Below are 27,080 nucleotides of genomic sequence, written 5' to 3'. Positions count from 1 at the left end.
CAATTTTGTGGAATCGTTTCACCACTTTTTTAGACCATCCTTTGCAAGGCCACAGGAGACAAGAAGTCTGACACATAGTCAATGCCTAGAGAGGATGGTACAGGAGAATCTCCAAGTGAACATCGAAGCCATGACTGTGTCACTGGACCCTTGCTCATTTTGGTATTCCAATCTTGAAAAATCGTCGGAGCTCGCCACTCACGCCTTGGAGATCTTGTCATGCCATGCAGCCAGCGTTCTCTCTGAACGTGTGTTCAGCGCTGCTGGTGGTGTGCTGACAGATAAGCGCACGAGGCTGTCCACTGAGAATGTAGACAGACTCACGTTCATAAAGATGATCAAATCATGGATTCGCAAGGACATTTCTACCCCTGTGTCATCCTTGGGAGACTAAAAGCTTGGGGATTTGGTAAAATCACCTCACCAACCGTTTTAAGCAACAGTGGGGCAATTGATGCCACTTAATCCTAGAACGCATGACCATAAAAATCTACACTTTCACATACCTGGGGCCCTTTAGGCCCATGTGCAAATAACATGGAATAACTCAAACTCAAATGACAAACAACTATATACATGAAGAATACCTAGAGTTTCAAAATTCTAACTAAAGTAATCTTGCAGAAAATAGAAAACAATTAACTGGGCGGGCCTGCAAGGCCACAGGTATGCGTTCTAGGGTTAAGTGGTGTCTGTGCCACAATTTTGGGAGTCCCCTTGCTGTGTCTTACGTGACGTTGGCATCGTCAATTCCAGGTGGGTTGGGTCGCACCCCCCCCCTTTTAACTGTAAGAAACTACATACACTATGGCTTGGGGTAACACAGATGGTTGAGTCTGAAGAGCTGTTTACTCTGAGGTCTGCTCCAAATCTTCAGTGTCTGCTAGTCAGCGTAGAATTTTTAACTGCATCTAGCCTAGGCAATACTTTGGGCGTAGTAGCCCAGCTGCGAAGCAAGCTGCACCGCCTGTGTATCTAATAAGAATTTTTAAATTAATCTAGCCTAGGCAGACTGTGGGGACCCCCAACCAAACCCAGATGCTCAGCCCCCCTACCGCCCCCCTTTCATGGACAACCCAATAATGTAACTCTTACAACTGGATGGGTGAGGATCGGTCGCAGCTTTATTAACTCTTTATACTCATTCCTTTAGAAAGGCATTTTATTTCTAAAATAATTCAGCTTGTTGCAGCATGCCCTGGGTCCCCACTCCGGCAAGTTGGCCAACAAGTGTAACTCTCCAACATGTCCTTTCTATTTCCAGGCCACGGAGGATCCAGCGTACTCGTATGCAGGACTCTGACCCCCACCCATCACTCTTAACGCTTGTTCCACTCCGTCCTGGAGTCCTGACAGGAATATGTCCAGTCCAATATCTATTAAGTGAACACCGTCGGGCCGTATGAGGCCTGCTTTATCTCCTTCCAGTTGTCGGTGTCGTATCACTACACCGCCTCTGTCTCTTCTAAATTTTGCCATCCGAATATTTATTACCCGCCTTGTCCATTCGATGGCCGTGATGTCTCGCGCACCTTGCCATACCGCTATCGGCACAATCTCTGACCATACTATAGCTAATTTTGTGAAAAATTCTCTGAAGCGCTCAGTGTCTAGTTTCATTATTGCCATTAGTTATGCGCTCTTGTGATGACCTAGGTTGTTTCCCCCGGCCTGTATAACTAAGATGACCGGACCTCTTGCCTCTCTCCCTACCTTGATTACCTCCATTAGTACCTGTGGCCATAGCAGGCCTCTAATACCTCTCCAGTTGAAATATGTGTTATGAAACTCTAATTTCCTCCTGCCTGGGCGGACTTTCGCCCTTTTTTGTGCCCAATATATATACGAGTGGCCTATCACTCACACTGTTGGCTTAGCGTCACCTGTAAAAGAAACAAACCACGTTAGGATAACAAGTCCGGTCTTATGTATCTCGCCAAACACGTGGATCGCCATCTCCCTATCCTCTGAACTTCCGTTTCTGACAGTCCTGCTCTTGCTGCTTCCGTGGCCGCACCTATGCGGAATGAGTGTGTCCCGTAATCTTTGGGGTGGTTCCCTGCCGATGTTATGCATTTATTAAATATAGCTTGGAACAGGTATCTTGATAATGGCGTTCCATCAATGTGTGATACGAAGAAATTACTTTGTGATCTGATGGTTAGATATGTTTTTACTATTGTTACCCGACTCCGTGTACCGTTTGTGGGTTGTAGAAGTACCCAAGTACCCCTGCCCGCTGGAACCGTTTTCGATTGGTGTATGCGTACACGTATTGCATTATTGGCTATGACTACGTCCTGGTGTAATAAGCCTCCACTGGTGGTAATTTTGGATTGAGGGACTAATTCGCTTATACATAGCGCCCCGAAGAAGGCGATCACAAATGCAGTAGACATTAGTGTTGCTTCAAATTGTGAGTGTCATGTTAATGGTGTTAGGGATAAGATGTGAGAAATCAGTTTTAGTGACACGGGACGGGACGTCTACATTCCTGCCTTGGCTGACCCCTTTTCCACCCTTTTATGGATTGTCTGATGATGAATCTTTGTCACATCTCCCCAATTCAGTAGTTGGAAGTGAAATGCTACTCCGGTCAGACACCGCTGCGCTGACGCCCCTGATATGCCCCTCATCATTAGCTGGTGGAGAAATTCTATGGTGACTTGTGATCTGGCTTGTTCACATTGGTCAACCCGTCTGCCTGCTACTAGTCGTGTCCACTCTTCCCATGCCTTACCGTATGCTTGCCACGTTGATCGGGCAACTGACGCTCTGATTAATGGCATCAACTATTCGCCACTAGATCCCATAGGGAGGGTGGGCAACTGTTGCCTGATGGGTGGGCGTTGTGGAAGAGCTCTGTGAAAATCTGCCAATTGAATTGTTATAAAGCGTTAGCAGCAGCTTTATACCCCTCAGCATAGTGGCTAGCGCGGACCCATACATTGTGTTTTAGGCACAGGAATGCTAGCCTGCGTAGTAGGCCTAGCACTGGGAGAGACGATGATGCCATCTTATTAATGCAGTGCGCTAGGCTGGTGTTTTGTGTTATGAAGCGTAAATTTTTGTTAGCCAGGCACGCGCCCCATATTTCTATTGCTACCACTATTGGGAAAAATTATTTTCAGGGCTAGATGCAGCTAAAAATTATTATTAATTTCAAAGCTGGTGGAGCTTGGTATAGATGGCCTAATACAATGAGTCCCACACACTGCTAGAAGCCCAAATATTTTTTCAGAGGTAGATGCAGATAAAAATTATATTCATTTTGCAACCTGATGGAGGTCAGTATAGATGGACTAATAGAGAAAGTCCCACACACTGCTAGAAGGCCAAATATTTTTTCAGAGCTAGATGCAGATAAAAATTATATTCATTTTGCAACCTGATGGAGGTCAGTATAGATGGACTAATAGAACAAGTCCCACACACAGCTAGAAGCCCAAATATTTTTTCAGAGGTACTGTAGATGCAGATAAAAATTATTTTTAATTTGCAACCTGATGGAGGTCAGTATAGATCAGGGGTCTCAAACACGCGGCCCGCGGGCCGCATGCGGCCCCTGAGGCTGCTTTATGCGGCCCGCAGGCACAGACCCCTTGACGATCCCGACCTGGTCCAGGAGGAGCCGCCGACAGCAGCGCTGAATTGCCACACAGAGACCGTCTCCCAGCACTGCATTTCCAATGCCATTCCAATGCCAGCCGCTGGCCAATCAGAGGCCAGCAGCTGATATCTGCGTGTCGGCGCAGCGAGTATGACGTCATTGCCATATGCAGATGTCAGCTGCTGGCCTCTGATTGGCCGGCGGCTGACATTGAAAATGCTGTGCTGGGAGACAGTCTCTGTGCGGCAATGCAGCGCTGCTGTCGGCGGCTCCTCCTGGACCAGGTCGGGATCGTCAAGGGGTCGGACTCTGTGGTGCCTGCGGGCCACATCTGCAGGAAGGCCGCCGAGGGAACGGAGGACAGGTGAGAATCATCTTTTTTTTTTTTCTATTTTATGTGTGTGAAGAACAGCACAGGGGGCACATAGCCACAAGAGGGGACCTGGATGGGGCACATAGCCACAGGATGGGGACCTGGATGGGGCACATAGCCACAGGATGGGGACCTGGATGGGGCACATAGCCCCAAGATGGGGACCTGGATGGGGCACATTAGTACAAGATGGGCGCCAGGATGGGGCACGTTGCCACAGGATGGGGACCTGGATGGGGCACATAGCCACAAGATGGGGACCTGGATGGGGCACATAGCCACAAGAGGGGACCTGGATGGGGCACATAGCCACAAGATAGGGACCTGGATGGGGCACATAGCCACAGGATGGGGACCTGGATGGGGCACAGAGCCACAAGATGGGGACCTGGATGGGGCACAGAGCCACAAGATGGGGACCTGGATGGGGAACATTGCCACAGGATGGGGACCTGGATGGGGCACATAGCCACAAGAGGGGACCTGGATGGGGCACATAGCCACAAGATGGGGACCTGGATGGGGCACATAGCCACAGGATGGGGACCTGGATGGGGCACATAGCCACAAGAGGGGACCTGGATGAGGCACATAGCCACAAGATGGGGACCTGGATGGGGCACATAGCCACAAGAGGGGGCCTGGATGGGGCACATAGCCACAAGATGGGGACCTGGATGGGGCACATAGCCACAAGATGGGGACCTGGATGGGGCACATAGCCACAGGATGGGGACCTGGATGGGGCACATAGCCCCAAGATGGGGACCTGGATGGGGCACATTAGTACAAGATGGGCGCCAGGATGGGGCACGTTGCCACAGGATGGGGACCTGGATGGGGCACATAGCCCCAATGTGCCCCAAGCTGGGGACCTGGATGGGGCACATTAGTACAAGATGGGCGCCAGGATGGGGCACATTGCCACAGGATGGGGACCTGGATGGGGCACAGAGCCACAAGATGGGGACCTGGATGGGGCACAGAGCCACAAGATGGGGACCTGGATGGGGCACAGAGCCACAAGATGGGGACCTGGATGGGGCACAGAGCCACAAGATGGGGACCTGGATGGGGCACAGAGCCACAAGATGGGGACCAGAGCCACAAGATGGGGACCTGGATGGGGAACATTGCCACAGGATGGGGACCTGGATGGGGCACATTGCCACAGGATGGGGACCTGGATGGGGCACATTGCCACAGGATGGGGACCTGGATGGGGCACATTGCCACAGGATGGGGACCTGGATGGGGCACATTGCCACAGGATGGGGACCTGGATGGGGCACATTAGTACAAGATGGGGACTTGGATGGGGAACATTACTACAAGATGTTTTCCATTATTACTATATGATGCTAATTGTAAGACAATATTACTGTATGTGGCCAATTGGGGGAAATAAAATTGTAAAAAAAATAAAAAATAAAATAAAGCATGAAAAAATATTGGGCACTAAAAATGCTGTTTTATATGTAAACTAAAGTAAACACAAAAAAGTGCACGTTTATTATCGCCACATCCATAACGACCCAAGCCATAAAAAAATAAACACGGCAAAAATGTTCAAAAGGTGTATACAAAAAAAATGGTATCACTAAAAATGTCACATTGAACAAAGAATGCGGCCCCCCAAATTCAAATTTTTTCCATGTGCGGCCCATATACCCAGCCGAGTTTGAGACCCCTGGTATAGATGGACTAATACAACAAGTCCCACACACTGCTAGAAGGCCAAATATTTTTTCAGAGCTAGATGCAGACAAAAAATTATTTTGAATTTGCAACCTGATGGAGGTCAGTATAGATGGACTAATAGAGAAAGTCCCACACACTGCTAGAAGGCCACATATTTTTTTCAGAGGTAGATGCAGAAAAAAATATATTCAGTTTGCAACCTGATGGAGGTCTGTATAGATGGATTAATAGAACAAGTCCCACACACAGCTAGAAGCCCAATATTTTTTCAGAGGTAGATGCAGAAAAAAATATATTCAGTTTGCAACCTGATGGAGGTCAGTATAGATGGACTAATACAACAAGTCCCACACACAGCTAGAAGCCCAATATTTTTTCAGAGGTAGATGCAGAAAAAAATATATTCAGTTTGCAACCTGATGGAGGTCAGTATAGATGGACTAATACAACAAGTCCCACACACAGCTAGAAGCCCAATATTTTTTCAGAGGTAGATGCAGAAAAAAATATATTCAGTTTGCAACCTGATGGAGGTCAGTATAGATGGACTAATAGAACAAGTCCCACACACAGCTAGAAGCCCAAATATTTTTTCAGAGGTAGATGCAGATAAAAATTATATTCAATTTGCAACCTGATGGAGGTCAGTATAGATGGACTAATAGAATGATGCTATGCCCAAAAGATTTTACTTCACTAGGTGCAGTAAAAAAATTGGTATTCTATACACAGGTGGTATATCTTGCAACACAGATAGGCTACTCCACTGACTAACACACTCTGCAATAGGCCAAAAAGGATTAGCTTTGCTAGATTCAGCCAAATGCTGTGAAAAAAACTTGCACAGCACTGGCACAGACCTGCCTGGCAAAAACTGATAGGAACTGATGTAACCTAGTCCTGAAAAGGACTGCAATTACAATTAGTCTTTACTCCCACAATCTATCTATTTAAGAGCACAGACCTGCCTGATAAGTCGTAGGAAATGCTGTAACCTAGTCCTTAAAAGGACTGCAATCAAAACTATTCCCTACTCCCAAGCTATCTGTAGATTTGTGCGAAAATTGGCTTGAAATTAACAAGGTATAGCGCACACAGCAACAGCGGTGCCGTCTAACACGCAGCTGCAGCAGTGAGAAAATGGTGGCGACGGAAAATGGCTTGGTCTTATAGGGCAAGGACATGTGACATACACTGCCAATGACACATGCCCTTGCTTGTGTGAAAAAAAGCACTTCGCTCCGTGTGTGTGCTGCTGATAGGCTGACAGATTGCACCTCCCCACTGTAAATGCGGGAAAGAGAAAAAAAAATGGAGATCTTCATTGTTCCTGCAGAGATCCATCCCCTGCCCCTCCCCCCACCCCGCTGTACACTCAAACTGCGTATTAACATTAATTTTCATCATTACTGAGAAAAAATCCAGTTATGATTTTGGTGCACGAACAGTTATCGAACATAACCTCGAACAGCCGAATTTTTCTCAAATTGTTCGTGTTCGCCGAAGGGCTCGAACACCGCCCAAAACAGCTCGAATTTGAGATTGGCGAACAGTTCGAGTAGAACAACGCTCATCTCTACTGCCGATGCCTCACAGTGCATGGTGTAGGCATCTCCGGGTCACAGCAGCTGCTCAGTATTCGGGACAGAGGTGGACAGCTGTCTTTGTAAATTATTCAAAATAGTGGCCATTTTAACTCTGAAGAGATACCTCACTATACAAAATGAGTGTGATTTGCTACTTAAAGGTATTTAGGAACTTGCAAATAATTACATTCTACGTAATTTATTTTTTTCATTCCCGGAGAACCCTATTTAACAGATTTTGATATGAAAATGATAACCCCTTTGAATGTGACAAGCCTTTCCAATGATAACCATCCAGCTATTTCTGTGTGTCTGCACAAGGAATCCCAGCAATAAATTGACAAGAGATAAGGGAATCATGTTTAAAAATAAAAACTTGTTGCATTGTACCCATATGTACAGAAACTAACAATGTTTGTTGAAGCTAACAATCTATAAGGAGATGGTGGGGACACAATAGGTAGAACGTGCTTGTCATGTATGGTGCAGCCATTGTTATAATAGGGGTTATGATAAACAATAAAGTTGCATGATCCGGTCATCAGCCAGTATCTGTGTAAGTACAGTTACTAAGGACTTTTGGGTGCATGGAGGATGTGGAGACAGATGAATAAGAGGGACCAGATTCTGAGGAAAAAATTGGTAGGGGGAGCAGGGGAGAGTTAGATAAGTGAGGTGATAGACCTGTCTAAGACATGTTTTTTTAAAGCACGTTTAAAAATGTGGGACTAGGTATTACTCAGAGCCTCTGGGGTAGTGCATTCCAGAAAACTGGCGCAGCATAGGAGAAGTATTGGAGCTGGAAATGGGAGGTTCAGATTATGGAGGACGTTAGTCTTAGATTAGTTGGCAGATGCATCATACTCGGCCCAAGTCATTGAATCTGATCAACAAACTGAACACTTCAGTGTTCTGTAAACATAAAAAATGGACATAGGATTGCACCAGATCTCTCATCAGTAAAAATCAATTTTTGACAAGTTTTATTATACACGTACGTTGTATATAATCTGTGTGCTAATCAGTACAGTTCACAGCAGCCTGACTCGTGTTTTGCCAAGGACCAGTTTCTTCCGTTATGCCCCAGAAGAGGCCAGTACATCGGTGACACACGAGTCAGGCTGTTGTGAGCTGTGGTGGTCACCACACTGATTTTGTATTAGACGCTCAGATTTTGAATGTATATAATAGACCTGGTCAAGAATCACGCACTATAGTAGCACAATTGGTTGTGTGTGTTTTTATTTATTCGGTGATTTAATTCATTTATAATTTTAGAACATTGGACACTTTTTTTTATTGTCACTACTTCCTGCCATTGGTAGTTTACTGTGGGAAAATATGAGCAAGGGATGTTTGAATGTATGAACTATATTGTTTTATGAGGGAATTATGATTTTGGGGTGGGGTTACGTTCTATGACTTTTATGCTTTTCAATAATTGCAGATTTCCTCTAAGGTGAAAGAGAGAATTGATACGTGCACGACTTTTGTAACACAGGGTGTAGTCAAAATGTAAGTTGAAAAACACGTTTCTTCAAGTTAAGAACGTCAACCATCATTTGTTGTTTTTTTTTCTGTTTACCAGGTGCCTGACGTTTGGAAGATGCTCTCTAAAAGGTGGAGACTTGGCGAAACCACTTCATCTATGGAACAGCTTGCTATTTTGGACATCAAGCCTGTGCTTTAAAGGGCATGTATTTACCGGTGGGAAGGAACCTTGAAAATCATGGAGAGCTTTCAGAAACATGTCACATTACACCAGCCATCAACTTCAGTAAAGTGATCACTGTGGTGGATTATTCGAGCTGGAAGAAAGTATGATCGAGATCTGATTCCATTGGGTTTAGTGGAATTAAAGCTGAGGATGTTCTCCTGCCCTTCCCTAACCATCCCAGATATTATTTAATCCCGTCTGTTTTTAAAGAGTTTACAGTCTTCCTTGTCTCCTCCCCCCCCCCCCCCCCTCTAACGTCTTCTCCAAAGGCTGCTGTTTACTGTGGGAGGTGAGGTTTGCCAGACTTGGCAGCGCACCACAAAACAATGCAGCTCAGTAATTAAGTGACGCAACCCTTTGCATTTTTTTCCTTCTCTCATATAAACCTCTCAGCTGCTTGGGATTTCCACTTATAAAGGAGCTGGGCTGGGATGAGCATCTCCTAGAGCTTGGATTTCTAAAAGCTTTTATTAGGAGTGTCTTGGAATTGGAAAGAAAAGCAAAACAAACAAAAGATTCCTTTAGTATCGTGCTGCAACCTGCTGGAGTGAGGTTTTCGGCTACTCCCCCTTATACTTCACAGGGGGCACCTAGTCATGTGAGGATTTGGTGCTCTGTGAGTAGGAGTTGCTTTCAGCTTTTTTTCCTACGTTTCTGCTCTGCTTCACCCTTTGGAGAGAATTAAGACAGATCCATTTGCTGCACTGGACTCTGCTGGACGTTACTAAACACTATCCTGGACAACTAATAGAAAATCAGCATTTTATTTCCTATTGTTTTTTTCCCTGGAGAATTCTCTTTATTAAGTGGTTCACAAGTTTTTCTTTGATTTCAGCAAATTCTGTGTACTCCAGCATCAGCATTGCTTGTATACTTGGCTCTTTCTTATGGGTGGAACTGAAAGGAACATTTCTCTATTTATTTGATCCTTCTGACTTGTTTCAGATTTTTAATCCCTGTGGATCCCGGGTGGGTTAAACCCCTGTTGGCTTTTATTTATTTTCATTTCTTTTTGCACTGAACCCCTATGATGTCTTGGAAGAGAAATTATTTTTCTACGGGTCGAGGAGGAGTACAGGAGATGTTTACACCACGCAATTCCATATCTATTGCCCCAAGCAAGGGCCTGATTAATGAACCAGGACAAAATAGCTGCTTCCTTAACAGTGCGCTGCAGGTAAGGAGGTGCAAGTCTTCTTACTTTACGTGCTTTTCACAACTTCCAGGTTGTACATGAGATTGTGGACAAGCAATGCCTCTAGCTATAGTGAGATATACAGTAATATGGGTTTATTCTCTCATTCCATGCTAAATGAGCAAGTGAAATTTCCTAGAAACTTTTTTTTTTTTTTTTTTGCTTTAAAGTAGATAAACCTACAGCATATTATTGTCTTGAATGTTTTACTTATTTGCTTAACTGTAAAAATCTTGATCTACAAGAATCTGTCAACATTTCCAAGGTGAAGTGGCCAAAAAGGGGACAAAAGTGATTGATGCAAGTAGAAGAGCGTAAATTTCTTCCAGAAGGATTGATTGCAATCCTGCATTTTCTTTTTCTTCTTGTTACTGTAGCTTTAAACTATATTCAGTTTTTTAGATTTTTATTTTACATGTAGGTGTGATTTAAAAAAAAAAAAAAAAAAAAAAAAAGTTAATCCTTCCATCGAAAGATAATACTTATGCCCCCTCTTCTGACTCCCTACTTCAGAAGGTCAACCGCACAGGAAGTGCCTGACTACGACCGCTTCGACATTGGTCATTATGATTACTGCCATCATGTTAGCTGCAAAAAGGCACTGTTACTGTGGAGGGAAGGATACTAAACATGACCTGCTATGAAAAAGCAAAAGATTATAACGTTCTATTAATCTCAACTTCATGTGTCCACAGGATGGATGATCAGTTTCTTATGACTCTGAATCTGACCACTGGGACCCTCACCAATCATGAATACAAGGGTCCCCAAGTCCTCTGTGTGCATAGAGCGGTAGTGCACACGATTGACCTCTGCTCCATTCACAGTCTATTGGACAGATGGTGGTAGTAGCTAAGTACAGCCTAGTACGTGAGGTAGTGGTCACAATAAGGGTATGTGCATACATTTCGACACCATTTCTGCATGTCTAGGCAATCAAAATGCAGAGTAAAATATTTGCATTTTTTACATGCGTTTTTGGTACAGATTTTTCCCGAGTATGGGTGAAATCCATAGCAAAACAAGAGACTCCGGGATTTTCATTCACTTTGATGGCATCAGGAAAACCTTCAGGTTTTGTGACAAATTCATGCTGAAAAAAAGTGGCAAAAACGCAACGTGTGCAGACAGCCTAACACGCCATTCACACAGGAATCCCTGTTTTCTGCTTGATGAATATGAAATTTTAGCAAAGGAAAACTGAAGTATTTGTCCACTGCAACCGTGTGTTTGTATAAAAGGAACGTCGTCCTCTGACAGTTTGTGGAGTGTCACCTAACAAATCGCCACAGGTGAAACAAATGGGAGATTGGAAGCAAAAAAAGAAGCTCCTAAATCTCAGCGGATGAATATGTAGGTGATTAGGACAATGGTTTCCTTTGTTTACATAAAAGAAATAACTGTCCAACCCCAGTGTCAGCTTATCACCATGGCCTGACGCGGAGTTCCCCCACTACCCTCACCGAGCAGTCATTTACTTTTCTGTGCAATAATGGGTTATAAATCTTCATATGTTTTATTGTAATGAGTTGGCTTAACTTGTAAAATGGGAAAGTTTTTAGGATTGGCTAGTACTACCGCTACACAGCATTCATTACAAGACCTGAGCGGTTGTGATCCTCTGTTCAGCTAACGTTATATGAAACCAGTTCTTTCAGATCCTATAAATAATTTTGGATATGGCTATTGTTTTCTCCAAAAATCGTCTGTCCATCAGATAGTCTATAGAAGACTAGCAGGAATCTCAAATAAGCATATTGTGCACTTAGTGGGGCGAATACGTACCGTAGAGGGACATGGTGGTGGTGATAATAGTCATTGTTCACAGTGGGGTGAATGTCACTAGCCATGATGGTCTTGACCGTACATGTGCTGTGCTTATGGCGTGCTTCTAATAGGCAGCATAGATCCTAGATTTGGGGTTACTCTGCTTTTAAACCACATCCCGAGTGTAGCTCCTAAAACATATATGTGTGAAAAGTTATTAATAAATGAATTGTATCTGCCGGACGGTAGCGCCCAGATCCCTGTGAACTGTATAAAACTGGTTGTCAAAAAATGCATATTTTATTCATGGATTGTACAGCCTTTGCATTTCATGGTCTTGGATGGCCGGGATCTCTAAGGAATTTGTGTACTATAGTAACAGTAATAGCTAGCATATAATAAAGAAATATATGTGCAGTCTTAAGGGATAATCACATAAGCGTTCAGTAATTTGTGCTGTAAAGCTCATAATTGCCAAAGATTGTCAGCCATACTTACTGTACCTGATATACCAGTAATAGACGACCGGATTATTGAGTAGAATTGGCCTTCTCATCAACAAGATTGTTCTGATCTGTTAACTGGACTGTGTAAAATCTGTATGCTCCAGAGACCAGGACAACAGGTCTATAGAGGAGAGGACCAGAGCAGGTCGCAGCTGTGGAGGACCAGACATGATTGTGATGGGAGGGTGGGTGAGTAGATCACGTTCAAGTCAGCAGGCAAATGTTTTCTGGAGAGAAGTTAATTGAAAGAGGTCCTAATAGGAGGAGGTGGTGCCTCAGTGAGGAAATGGCACAGCAGGGGGCTACCTGGTTACTGGAGTAAGGCTGAGGTGTTAGGTGTTGGTAGTTCTGTGCCAGCTTATCCTCTTGAGCAGTGAGGCTGGGGGACCAACTCTTGGAATATTGATGCTTCCTTGCATCTTGAGCTAAGAGGATCTCAAATTAGACCAAGCTTAGTAGTGGAGCTGTAGCAGGTCTTGGGGCCATTGAAAAGACTGAAATTTCCTCTTTGTTGGCAACTATGACAGAAGGTGAAATTATCTGGCAGAGGTACTTTTAGCACCAAGACTTCAATTAAGTGGTCAGGGTACCTTGTGATTTAGTCTAGACCAGTATTTTTCAATTTATCAAGGCCCCCCAACAGGTCATAATTTGTGGGTGATCTATATAATTATAGAACCTGTGGCAATTTCTGATGCCTTTTTAATAATTCCATCACCTGAGCAATACTAAGGAAATCTAGAAAACATGGGGGCCATGAGGCCTGGAGTTGAGAATCACTGGTCTACACCATGCTGCATGTGGAGAGGTCTATGTGCTTTTTTGATATGTCCTTTGTGGCTGTTTTGGCCTCTGTGATTGGTGAGAATGTATCGCTGATATGAGCGGTGCTCTTCTGTCACATGGATTAAGTTAGCAAGGCCTATTGGGTTTATGAGGAAACTGCATGGCTGTGATACCATGAGCAGCTTCACCAGAGGAAGGTGGTTCTTTTATTACGAAGGAATGGCAAAGATATTGTGCGCTGGATGAGCCCAATGGTGGTGACGTGGATCCTTTCACAGCCATTTGTAATTGACATAGGGCAGTGTCCCTCAACTCTAGTCCTCAAGGCCCGCCAAGAGATCATGTTTTCAGGCTTTCCTCATAATTACACAAGTAATCATTCCATCACCCGTACAATATTAAGGAAAGCAACCTGTGCAATACGAAGATAATCTTGAAAATGTGATTTGGTGGGTCTTGAGGACTGGAGTTAAGGCACACTGGGTTAGGGGGCATACCTGATTCCAGTTAATCAGCTTAGCAGTGACCTTGAGATGCTGCTGGCAGTTCAGAAAGGGTCAGTGCTGTTTTGGGACACCACGGCGCTTCATGAATGTGCCACAAGTGTGTGAAGCCATAGTTCAAGGATCCACAACATTCAGCACTCCAGCTGTTGTGAAACTACAATTTCTAGCATTCCCTAAAAGTGTCAAGCTGTTAGACTACTGACAGGGCATGTTAGGTGTTGTAGTTTCACAGCAATTGGAGTGCTAAAGATTGCTGATCTTAAGTCCTAGTGTGTCCTGTTTGTTCAAGCATTGAAAGAGGAGAAATGCCAGTGAAGATCAAAGTGAATGCTGAATAATCTTAACCAGTATTTGTCTTGATCTCCATTAAATATAATTTTTCCAGTGGATAGGTTGGCAGATTTGTGAGCTGTGGTGCAGAGGGCTTGTCAGGTTGTCTGAGGAAGCTAAAGTCTCTTCTAGGCAAGCTGAATTTACGTAGCATACTGGAATATCCATATGTCATGTGTTCTGTAGGAGATTGTGCAGATATAGGTCTGCAACTGGCGTCTTTGGTTATGGTGTATATCTTATAAGTGCTGTGCATCACAGGGTAATGGCTTGTGTTGTGGCTGTCTGAAAGACTCCTGCAGCTTTTATTAAATTGTTTATCATAATGGCTAAAATGAACATTCACTTCTGGTTCAGAAGATGTCAGTGGTACAGTACACTGGCAATGGCCTGAATCTGCTTTCTTCCCCCTTGTATTGCATTTGCTGTGCTACTTGTTATTGAGCAATCCCTTTGGACAATGTGTACACTTTGTGGATTGGCTCAGAGAACCTATCAGGTCTCTAGACTGTCCTGACTGTAAAAGTACGGCATTATGCATGGGGATTTCTATATTGTGACCGTGTTTCAGGTATTACCTCGGTTTTACTTTTATGAAGACTGTCAATCACTCCTAGGCAGGCTTGAATAGAAGATGTGAGGTAGGACTATTCGGGTAGAAGAAACTCCCCACTGGTGTAGTCCTTATCTGCACATGGGACTCTGCAGGACTGTTCAATCACCGCAGCATTAGTATGTGTATAAAGCGCCTGATCAGAAATTCCTATACATAACCGTCTCCCTTTAGCAGGACAAGAGCCTGAGTGAACAAAATGGGTAAGGAGGTCCGCCATGGATATTTAAGAGTCAGGTCAATCTAAGTGGTGATTGAAAATTACTCAGAATGTTTGAAGTGTTCTGTGATACATTGTTAGAAGATATTTGAATGTTCTTTTATAATGTTTATATACCTCTTCGCTTCCCCCGTCAGCTTGATAACAGATGCTTTTCTTGGAAGTGAGAATATCCATCCACAAATCCTTCTAAAAACATAACAATGGAAAAGAATTATAAAATCATCCTGTTGGATGTGCAAAAGATTTAGGAAATTCTCTCGCTTGAATTTGACTTATTCTAAACTGCGATCCATGCCTTTTATGAACGGGTTCCCCAATAGGCATGAAGTTGAAAAACATAACACTTCTACCCCAAATGATCATCTTTTAGGAAATAATCCATCTTGTTCACTTAACCAATGTTATACACAATGTTTTGGGCCTTTCCTGTTCTCATCTGGACACCACATGCTTATTCATATTATTTTGTGTTCTAGTGAACCATAGACATTTCATTGGACCTGCAAAAGGCTTGACCACATAGCCCTGCCGCCTAGTATACGGTTGTACATTCTTTAAAACTTCTATGTAAAACTACAGTTCCCTCCAAAGCCATAACTTTCCTGCCAATAATAGCTGGTTTTAGTGCTGAACCCACTTTGATCAGCTGTCAGAGGATACCTTGATGGGACCCTTTATTATGCACCCTGTGGAGCCCTTTTGTTCATGAATATATAATGGTATGTTCCTACGATTTGGAAGGGCCCTTTATTCCAATCACATCTAAGATTGCATTGACATTGGATTGCAGTACTTAACTATACATGTATGAATGATTCTTATTTTACAGTGGAGCAAAAAATTTAATATTCAAGCATTGCCTCGCCAGATCCACCCCCTCCCCAAAATAAGAAAACTACAAAAAAAAAAACTATATATATATATATATATATATATATATATATATATATATATATATATATATATATATATATATATATATATATATATATATATATATATATATAATATATATACACACAGTACAGACCAAAAGTTTGGACACGCTTCTCATTTAAAGATTTTTCTGTATTTTCATAACTGAAAATTGTACATTCACACTGAAGGCATCAAAACTATGAATTAACACATGTGGAATTATATACTTAACAAAAAAGTGTGAAACAACTGAAAATATGTCTTATATTCTAGGTTCTTCAAAGTAGCCATCTTTTGCTTTGATGACTGCTTTGCACACTCTTGGCATTCTCTTGATGAGCTTCAAGAGGTAGTCACCTGAAATGGTTTTCACTTCACAGGTGTGCCCTGTCAGGTTTAATAAGTGGGATTTCTTGCCTTATAAATGGGGTTGGGACCATCAGTTGTGTTGTGCAGAAGTCTGGTGGATACACAACTGATAGTCCTACTGAATAGACTGTTAGAATTTGTATTATAGCAAGAAAAAAGCAGCTAAGCAAAGAAAAACGAGTGGCCATCATTACTTTAAGAAATGAAGGTCAGTCAGTGCGAAAAATTGGGAAAACTTTGAAAGTGTCCCCAAGTGCAGTTGCAAAAACCATCAAGCGCTACAAAGCAACTGGCTCACATGAGGACCGCCCCAGGAAAGGAAGACCAAAAGTCACCTCTGCTTCTGAGGATAAGTTTATCCAGGTTACTAGCCTCAGAAATCGCAGGTTAACAGAAGCTCAGATTAGAGACCAGGTCAATGCCACACAGAGTTCTAGCAGCAGACACATCTCTACAACAACTGTTAAGAGGAGACTTTGTGCAGCAGGCCTTCATGCTAAAATAGCTGCTAGGAAACCACTGCTAAAGACAGGCAACAAGCAGAAGAGACTTGTTTGTGCTAAAGAACACAAGGAATGGACATTAGACCAGTGGAAATCTGTGCTTTGGTCTCATGAGTCCAAATTTGAGATCTTTGGTTCCAACCACCGTGTGTTTGTGCGACGCGGAAAAGGTGAACGGATGGACTCTACATGCCTGGTTCCCACCGTGAAGCATGGAGGAGGAGGAGGTGTGATGGTGTGGGGGTGCTTTGCTGGTGACACTGTTGGGGATTTATTCAAAATTGAAGGCATACTGAACCAGCATGGCTACCACAGCATCTTGCAGCGGCATGCTATTCCATCCGGTTTGTGTTTACTTGGACCATCATTTATTTTTCAACAGGACAATGACCCCAAACACACCTCCAGGCTGTGTAAGGGCTATTTGACCAAGAAGGAGAGTGATAGGGTGCTACGCCAGATGACCTGGCCTCCACAGTCACCAGACCTGAACCCAATCGAGATGGTTTGGGGTGAGCTGGACTGCAGAGTGAAGGCAAAAGGGCCAACAAGTGCTAAGCATCTCTGGGAACTCCTTCAAGATTGTTGGAAGACCATTTCCGGTGACTACCTCTTGAAGCTCATCAAGAGAATGCCAAGAGTGTGCAAAGCAGTCAACAAAGCAAAAGGTGGCTACTTTGAAGAACCTAGAATATAAGACATATTTTGAGTTGTTTCACACTTTTTTGTTAAGTATATAATTCCACATGTGTTAATTCATAGTTTTGATGCCTTCAGTGTGAATGTACAATTTTCATAGTCATGAAAATACAGAAAAATCTTTAAATGAGAAGGTGTGTCCAAACTTTTGGTCTGTACTGTATTATATATATATATATATATAATGTATGTATGTGTGTGTGTGTTCCAAATTATTATGCAAATAATATTTTCTCAGATTTTCCCAAATTACCTATATGAATTGCAGTCATTGTAATTTTCCAGTCAAATAACTATTAGAGTACAATTGAAAGGTTTTTGTACAATCTGCCTATGATAACAGTATATTTAAAAAAAAAACAAAACTCAAACTGCACTCAAAATGCCTGTTCCAAATTATTATGCACAGCAGAGTTTTCAACCTTTTCATTTTAATAAAGAACAAAAAAATGGTCATTTTTGAAATTATAAGCATTAGCAGGTTATTACAAACTGAAATCAAACAGTTTTCAACTCAAAACTTTATTCTAGGTGATGTTACATTTGCACATAGGACCCCTTGTTCGAAAGGAGCTTCTGAACTCTCTCGTCCATTGAATTTGTCAGGTTTTGGATGGTTTCTGCTTCAATTGTTTTGCATGAGGACAGAATACCCTCCCAGAGCTGTTGCTTAGATGTGAACTGCCTCCCGCCATCATAGACACTCCTTTTGATGATGCTCCAGAGGTTCTCAATGGGTTTGAGGTCAGGGGAGCATGGGTGCCACACCATAAGTTTGTCCCCTTTTATGCCCATAGCAGCCAGAGATGCAGATGTGTTATGTGCAGCATGAGACGGGGCATATATATATATATATATATATATATATATATATATATATATATATATATATATATATATATATATATATATATATATATATATATATATATATATATATATATATATATATATATATATATATAATATATTATAAAAAATGTGTGTATTTATATACAGGTGCATCTCACTAAATTTAGAATATCATCAAAAAGTTAATTTATTTCAATTCTTCAATACAAAAAGTGAAACTCATATTATATAGAGTCATTACAAACAGAGTAACAGAAATAAACACTTGAAATAGATCAATGTTTTTGATTATGGCTTACAGCCAATAAAAACACAAAAGTCATTATCTCAGTAAATTAGAATAATTAACAAAAAAACAACTGCAAAGGCTTCCTAAGCATTTAAAAAGGTCCCTTAGTCTGTTTCAGTAGGCTCCACAATCATGGGGAAGACTGCTGACTTCACAGATGTCCAGAAGGCAGTCATTGACACTAAGTAAATGCTAAGTAAATTTTGCATTTCATTTGGAAATCAAGGTCCCAGAGTCTGGAGGAATAGTGGAAATGGTTTGGGGAGCCATGTCATCTGCTGGTGTAGGTCTATGGTTTTTTATCAAGACCAAAGTCAGCGCAGTCGTCTACCAGGAAATTTTAGAGCACTTCATGCTTCCTTCTGCCGACTTTTTGGAGATGGAAATAGGCCTGGACAGAAATGATGGTTCTCTTAACTTAATATTTTGTTGAGCAACCTTTTGAGGCAATCACTGCAATCAAACGATTCCTGTAACTGTCAATGAGACTTCTGCTCCTCTCGACAGGTATTTTGGCCCACTCCTCATGAGCAAACTGCTCCAGTTGTCTCGTGTTTGAAGGGTGCCTTTTCCAGACGGCATGTTTTAGCTCTTTGCAAAGATGCTCAATAGGATTTAGGTCAGGGCTTATAGAAGGCAACTTCAGAATAGTCCAATGTTTTCCTCTTAGTCGTTCTTGGGTGTTTTTAGCTGTGTGTTTTGGGTCATTATTAGTGTTGAGTATGTTCTATTAACCCTTTCGCCTAGTATGCTCGGGCCGAGCTCCGAGTATTTACAGCTGCTCGGTGTTATGTTTGAATCGCTCCCGTGTGCATTATTTGCAACTGTTTGACAGTTTTAATACATGGGAGGAATGTGTAAGAAAGAAACATTCCTTACATGTACTAAAGCTGTCAAACAGTCGCAAATCATGCACACGGGAGCGATTCAAACATAACACCGAGCAGCTGTAAATACTCGGCGCTCGGCCCGAGCATACTCGGAACAGAACATTCTCACTCAACACTAGTCATTGTCCTGTTGCAAGACCCATGACCTGCGACTGAGACCAAGCTTTCTGACACTGGGCAGCACATTTCTCTGTAGAATCCCTTGATAGTCTTGAGATTTCATTGTACCCTGCACAAATTCAAGACACCCTGTGCCAGATGCAGCAAAGCAGCCCCAGAACATAACAGAGCCTCCTCCATGTTTCACAGTAGGGACAGTGTTCTTTTCTTGATATGCTTCATTTTTCCATCTGTGAACATAGAGCTGATGTGCCTTGCCAAAAACTTCCATTTTTGTCTCATCTGTCCATAGGACATTCTCCCAGAAGCTTTGTGGCTTGTCAACATGTAGTTTGGCAAATTCCAGTATGGCTTTTTTATGTGTTTTTTTTTTTTTTTTTTTTAACAATGGTGTTCTCCTTGGTCGTCTCCCATGAAGTCCACTTTGGATCAAACAATGATGGATGGTGCGATCGGACACTGATGTTCCTTGAGCTTGAAGTTCACCTTTAATCTCTTTAGAAGTTATCCTGAGCTCTTTTGTTACCATTCATATTATCCGTCTCTTTGATTTGTCATCAATTTTCCTCCTGCGGCCACGTCCAGGGAGGTTGGCTACAGTCCCATGGATCTTAAATTTCTGAATAATCTGTGCAACTGTAGTCACAGGAACATCAAGCTGCTTGGAGATGGTCTTATAACCTTTACCTTTAACATGCTTGTCTATAATTTTCTTTCTAATCTCCTGAGACAACTCTTTCCTTTGCCTCCTCTGGTCCATGTTGAGTGTGGTACACACCATGTCACCAAACAGCACAGTGAGTATCTGTAGCCCTATATACAGGCCCACTGACTGATTACAAGATTGTAGACACCTGTGATGCTAATTAGTGGACACAACTTGATTAATCATGTCCCTTTTGTCACATTATTTTCAGGGGTACCATCATTTCTGTCCAGGCCTATTTCATGAGTTTAAATTCTGTGGAAGCAGGGTTGAAAAGCACTGACTGACTTTCATTTGTTCATTTTCATAGATTTTTAATTTATTATTACTTTTGTCAGATTCAAGTTATTTCTGTGACCATTGTGGGTTTTTCTTTCATTAAACGAGGGGTACCAACAATTTTGACCACGTGTGTGTGTGTGTGTGTGTATACGGTATATGTATGTGTATATGTACATATGTGTCTGCGTTTTTAAATAGTTTGAACTATGCTGACAATTGCTGAAAACCTTTTATACATCTATGGATGGATGGATGGATAAAGGTTTTCAGTAATTATCAGCGTAGTTCAAACTATTTAAAAAGGCAGAGGATTTTTTGTTTGCATAAAGGGCATCTGTAGCAAGGACATATCTAATCCCTTCGTGTAATTGGGGATTTAGAATGATGTTAACATTTTCTTAAGACCACCCATGGAAGTCCTGAGCAGATGTGATGATTTATTTAGCATTTTTTATAAATCATGCACCCCTTTGAGAAGTCAGTGAAGCCAAGTCTACACAGGTTATATACTCCTCACCATTGAAATTTTAACATCAGGAAGGAAAAGGTCATGGAATTATGGAAATCACAGGATGGATAGGCATGTTAATGATATGCAAAATAGGAACCAACATTTTCACATCTCAATTTATTCGGTATTGAGTATGAGCACCATGTGCAGAAATCCCCGCACTTACACAAAATTGCTATCTGCTATCAAAGAGGTTATTAATAGTTGTCGAGGAATGTGAATGCACTTGGGCACATAAAGCAATAAGATCCACTGCTGGCAGCTCCCTGTTTAATTGCTCACCAGTGACGTCCCAGATGTGCGCGGTGAGTGACCAGTCCGGAGACTATGCAGACCAAGATAGCAGGTTGCCATGTTACAAAATCAGCTTCTGGGACACTTTGGAGAAATGGCTGAATTATTGGTTCCACAACGAAACCAATGTAAGGCTGTGTGCCTACGATTACTGCCGCGAAAACGCATTAAAAACGCTTAAGTTGTCTGCCATGTTTCCCAATGATAATCCGCATGTGCTGTGCACATACTGCGGAAATTTACGCTGCGGATTATCATTGCGGAAAAAAGCGCAGCAGTACCAATTATTGTGCATAATCTTGGCGAATTCACCGCCATTGACTTGCATTGAACCTCATGACATCCACATGTATACATGTATGCATGCGGATGTTATGCGGTTCAATGCGCTGATGGTACCCGGGTCTGGAGAAGAGGAGACTCTCCTCCAGACCCGGGTACCATTAGTAAAAAAAGAATTAAAATGTAAAAAATAATAATAAAAAAAACCCATTATACTTACCTCTCCAGTGGCGTCCTCTGTGTCCCGCGGTGTTCTGAAAGGACATGCGGTGACGTAATTTAGTCATGTGATGGTCACGCGACCACTGACGTCAGTGGTCGCGTAACCTGTCAGCTGACTAAATGACGTCACCGCATGTCCTTTCAGAACACCGCGGGACACAGAGGACGCCACTGGAGAGGTAAGTATAATGTGTGTTGTTTTTTTTTCTTTTTTTGTTTTTTTTACTATTTATGCTGCATTTAAAGCAGCCTAAGTTGGTCACACAATATAAATGCATGTCGGTTATATTGTGTCAAGCACTTTTCCAAGTGATGCTCAAAATCGCTTGGAAAAGCGCTTGAAAAAACGCATGCAAAAATGCATGCAAAAACCATTCTCCCTGGCAGAAAAAACATATGTAAAATCCGCATGCGTTTATTCAGCCAGGGAGCGGCAGAACCGCTCAAGAAAAATCCGCATCAATTCAGCATCGTGGGCACATAGCCTAACACCGAGCTATTGGTGTACCTGGAATGAAAACGTAAGGGATCCCGCAACTGTACATTATGCTACCCCTCACCATAATGTGGAGAGTGACGTTCCCTCGTGAATTATGATAAAATGCAAGAGCGCAAGTGTAAGCGTTTCAGAGTCCAACTCCTTCCTCAGGACAACCCTACATAACAACGGGGTAATCAACATACATGGTATAAATACAAAAAAAAAGTAAAAAAAAAAAAAAAAGCCACCAAAGAACAGAGGGAGGTGTGTATGCAATCACATGCCTATTACATGTTTAGAACAGACCATCTGAAGATATACAGATTGCAAGTATTCATTTTCCCAACCTAGTAGAAAATACTTGCAATCTGCATATCTTCAGATGGTTTGTTCTAAACCTGTAATAGGCATGTGATTGCATACACACCTCCCTCTTTTCTTTGGTGGCTTTTTTTATTTTAATTTTTTTTGTGTGTTTATGCCATGTATGTTGATTACCCCTTTTTTATGTATTGTTGTCCTGAGGAAGGAGTCGGTGGACTCTGAAATGCGTAGACCGTAAACCTATATTTTTATCCATACTAGTGGTTTGTTGTGACTCCAGAGAGCGCAGTAACAACTTCCTTTCCCAGCATCGTTCCCTCGTGAAGGCCCCTACAAAGCGTTGCCCACAAGATCTCCATGCCAATCTCCTCCTATTGCATTCAATGATATTATGGTGTGGAGTGGCATGATGCACAGTAACCAGATCCCTCTAGGTTCCATTCCAGGTACACTAACAGCTCAGCATTACATGGATTTGGTGGTGGAACCAGTGGTACAGCCATTTTTCCAAAGTGTCCGAGGAGCTGTTTTTCAACACCAGGCCGCATTTTGCCCACGCTAATGCTAACAGCCTGCATGGCCTAAGTGTGCTACCATAACTGCATTGTCTCTGGACTGGTCTCCCATCAAGCACAACTGGGACGTCATGGGTCGTCAACTACAAAGGGATCTAGATGATTTAACCAAGTGCATTCAGCACAGCAGAACGTTCCTCAGACAACGATTAATAACCTCATTGATAACAGCAGAGGCATGTAAGTGCAGGGATTTCTGTGCCTGGTGTTCCCATTCCATACTGAATGAATCGAGTTATTTTACATTTTGTTTCCATTTTTTTTTATTATTTGCATATTATTTAGATGTGTGTCCTGTGATTTCCATAATTCCATGATTGTTGTTGGAATTTCATTGTTGAGGAGTATCAGTATCTCAATGTACAAGAAGGCAAAGTGAAAACTGTGGCTCATCCTTTAGTTACATTTTTATTTAAAATACCGAAACCAGTATTGGCGTCACCAAAGCTCAACATTGCACTTTGGTCTGCCACAATCACAAACTGCAATAATCGCTGCACTTAATATTGTGATGGGAACTACGGTAAGTGACAAAGATTGTGTAGATTCTTTTATACCGATTTTTCTCTAATTTTCTATGATTCTCATTTTGTTAAAGGAAGAAAAACTAGTAGTGATGAGTGCAAGTGCTTGTTACTCGAGTTTGCCTAAGGTGCTCGGATATGCACAGAGTATCGCGGGTGCTCAAGTGACATGTTAGATTCCCCATGCGTTTTGCAGCTGTTAGGCAGCCACAAAACATGCGTGTATTGCCCCTGTCTAACAGCCGCGAAACATGCGAGCGTGGCTACTGGAACATGTCACTCAAGCACCCGCAATACTTGGTGCATACATGAGCACCCTAGAGTTAGAAAACTGTGCTATATTTTATTAACCTGTAAGGAGTCCTAGAAGAGGAGCGTTTCTTACATGGCTCCACCCACATGACTCCTTTTTGAGGTCATTTACTATATAGCTCTTGATGTGTTTTTGCTTCATCAGTCAAAATATAGGAAAAAGAAATGGATCAAAAAGGAGATGATTATAAACCTCTCACCGTCCTGCGCTAGAGGCTGATGGTGCTTTTGGAGGCCTGAGATACCGAACGTTTCACTCTCCAAATACTTTTCAAGTTTCTAAGCAAAAATTTTTCATATACCGGTAACTACTTAGATAGTTAATGTGTATGTTTGTAGATGCTTGTCAAGCACTTGACTCACTGTCAAGGAATCTTGGATTATTGGGCTGCGCCGAGGTTACCGCATTAATTCTTAATGTCACTGCTATTTTAATAACGTGGTTTTCTGACTAACACAGTAATTATAATATCTGTGATGCTATTTCTATTCGCATAGCTTTAAGGTTTAGTGGGGTGGATGGGAGGCTCAGCTGGCCACTTAAATATTTCCCTACTTGGAGGGTAACCTTGGAGAAAGGCGAGCTTCTTGGAGACAAGCTGTTCTCGTTCCACTCCCTGCAATAAAACAATATTGTTCCAGCTCGTGGGAATCCGCTTGCCTAGGAGCGCTGCGTGGTCAGTGCGAGGCTTATTCCAAGTTAAATATTTGCGGTAGTGCGGCTGTCGTAATGTTCCTGGTCCCTTCATATCACTTCACGTTGGTTGGTAAAAATGTACAGTATTTTTTGAGAAAACAGAGACTTTTCTTTCTTTCCCTTTTAACGATGAGGTGTTGATTTCGTGTTGTGAAAATTTCTGTATTATAAAACTTTTTTAACTACAAATTATTTAAGACCATTTCTTTAAGGGGCGTCGGGTTGTTGTTAGACGACATCAGGAACTTGAAGAAAACGTTACCCATATGCCTATTCCTCTCCTGTCTCCTGCCTTTGGTGCCTGTAGCGGGGTGTCATGCCCTTTATAGAGGAAGCGCCACTGCCACCTAATAATTACAAGGGGCGGTGATATCTGCTGCAGGAGCAAAATAGTTCTTAATGTGTTCTTCTGTATTCTGTATAAAAAAAAAAAAAAAAAAAAAAAAAAAAAAGTTGAAAGATAACCAGAAAACACAGTGGTTCTCCAAGGCAACATAACATGGCTGAAATACTGCAACCGAGCGGAGCACATTCACTCCCGCTATACGTTATATGATGGGGAATCCAGCTTCTTAACGTTTCCAGTGTAGATTAACAACTGCAGCATAAGGCTATGTGCCCACGTTGCGGACCTGAAGCATATTTTTTACGCTTCTCCCTGGCGGGAAAATCGCATGCGGATATTACATGCGGTTTTCCCGCCAGGTAGAAGCGTTTGTGAGGCGTCTTTGCATGCATTTCCGCATGCGGGTTATCAAGCACTTCTCCAAGCATCACTTGGAAAAGTGCTTGACAACTTGTTCAGAATGGTAAAAAATAAAAAAATAAACTTTATACTCACCTTCTGATGCATTCTCTGCCCCGTCCGGAGTCTTGAGCGGCTCACGCTGTTGTGTGCAGGACCTGCGGTGACGTCATTGAGTCATGTGGTGGGTCACATGACTCAATGACGTGGCAGGTCCTTCAGACAACAGCGCGACGGAGGGAAAACATCAGAAGATAAGTATAAACTTTATTTTATTCTTTTTTTTACAGGTTCTTTGGTACCCAGGTCTGGATGAGAGTCTCCTCTCCTCCAGACTTGGGTACCATCCGCACATTGATTCCGCAGCGCTTCCGCAAAATTAATGAACATGCTGCGGATTTTTGACTGCAGCATATACGCTGCGGAAAAATCCGCAGCATGGGCATTGACATTGCGGAATGCCATTGGGGACCATGGGGTGCGGATCTACATGCGTTTTTCAAGCGTTTACGCTGCGGAAATTCCGCAGCATATACGCTTGAAAAACGCTACGTGGGCACACAGCCTAAAACCCCTCTTAGGCTGTGTGCCCACGTAGCGTTTTTCAAGCGTATATGCTGCGGAATTTCCGCAGCGTAAACGCTTGAAAAACGCATGTAGATCCGCACCCCATGGTCCCCAATGGCATTCCGCAATGTCAATGCCCATGCTGCGGATTTTTCCGCAGCGTATATGCTGCAGTCAAAAATCCGCAGCATGTTCATTAATTTTGCGGAAGCGCTGCGGAATCAATGTGTGGATGGTACCCAAGTCTGGAGGAGAGGAGACTCTCATCCAGACCTGGGTACCAAAGAACCTGTAAAAAAAAGAATAAAATAAAGTTTATACTTATCTTCTGATGTTTTCCCTCCGTCGCGCTGTTGTCTGAAGGACCTGCCACGTCATTGAGTCATGTGACCCACCACATGACTCAATGACGTCACCGCAGGTCCTGCACACAACAGCGTGAGCCGCTCAAGACTCCGGATGGGGCAGAGAATGCATCAGAAGGTGAGTATAAAGTTTATTTTTTTATTTTTTACCATTCTGAACAAGTTGTCAAGCACTTTTCCAAGTGATGCTTGGAGAAGTGCTTGATAACCCGCATGCGGAAATGCATGCAAAGACGCCTCACAAACGCTTCTACCTGGCGGGAAAACCGCATGTAATATCCGCATGCGATTTTCCCGCCAGGGAGAAGCGTAAAAAATATGCTTCAGGTCCGCAACGTGGGCACATAGCCTTAGATTAGCAGGAGACTGCACTGCTCTGTGTGAATGCAGCCTTACAGTAGGGTTTTCATGGCTATTTTCGTACTGTGGCAGCTGTCAGGTCCCATATGTGCAGAGGTTTTACAGCACTTCCGAATATAAGACACTATTTATATGGGCAGGTACCGGATATTTAAAGGGGGTTTCTGAAGAGCGGTTGTCATCAGTCGTGCGGCACATCACTGATGCCTGTGACAGGCACATGCTAGCCCGTCAGATCATCGCTCCTAGGACCACTGGAGTTTGTGTGGGGACATCAGGG

General features: G+C 42.7%; 1 protein-coding gene across 6 annotated transcripts in view; it reads left to right on the top strand.

Annotated features, from left to right (window-relative positions):
- The window catches only part of USP54 (ubiquitin specific peptidase 54), a 137,360-nt gene that overhangs the window by 54,955 nt on the left and 55,325 nt on the right, over positions 1–27,080 (top strand). For all 6 annotated transcript variants that reach the window (XM_073685782.1, XM_073685781.1, XM_073685783.1 and 3 more), the window contains exon 2: positions 8,859–10,164. In XM_073685782.1, the coding sequence (XP_073541883.1) occupies positions 10,015–10,164 (150 nt within the window). In that variant the 5' untranslated portion in view covers positions 8,859–10,014. The remainder of the gene's footprint in view (positions 1–8,858; positions 10,165–27,080) is intronic.

This window comes from Phyllobates terribilis, unplaced genomic scaffold (genome assembly GCF_046119375.1).
Source record: "Phyllobates terribilis strain yellow unplaced genomic scaffold, ASM4611937v1 Scaffold_5__5_contigs__length_657084704, whole genome shotgun sequence".
NCBI classification, from domain to species: Eukaryota; Metazoa; Chordata; class Amphibia; order Anura; family Dendrobatidae; genus Phyllobates; species Phyllobates terribilis.
This window is presented reverse-complemented; position numbering and strand designations above follow the sequence as displayed.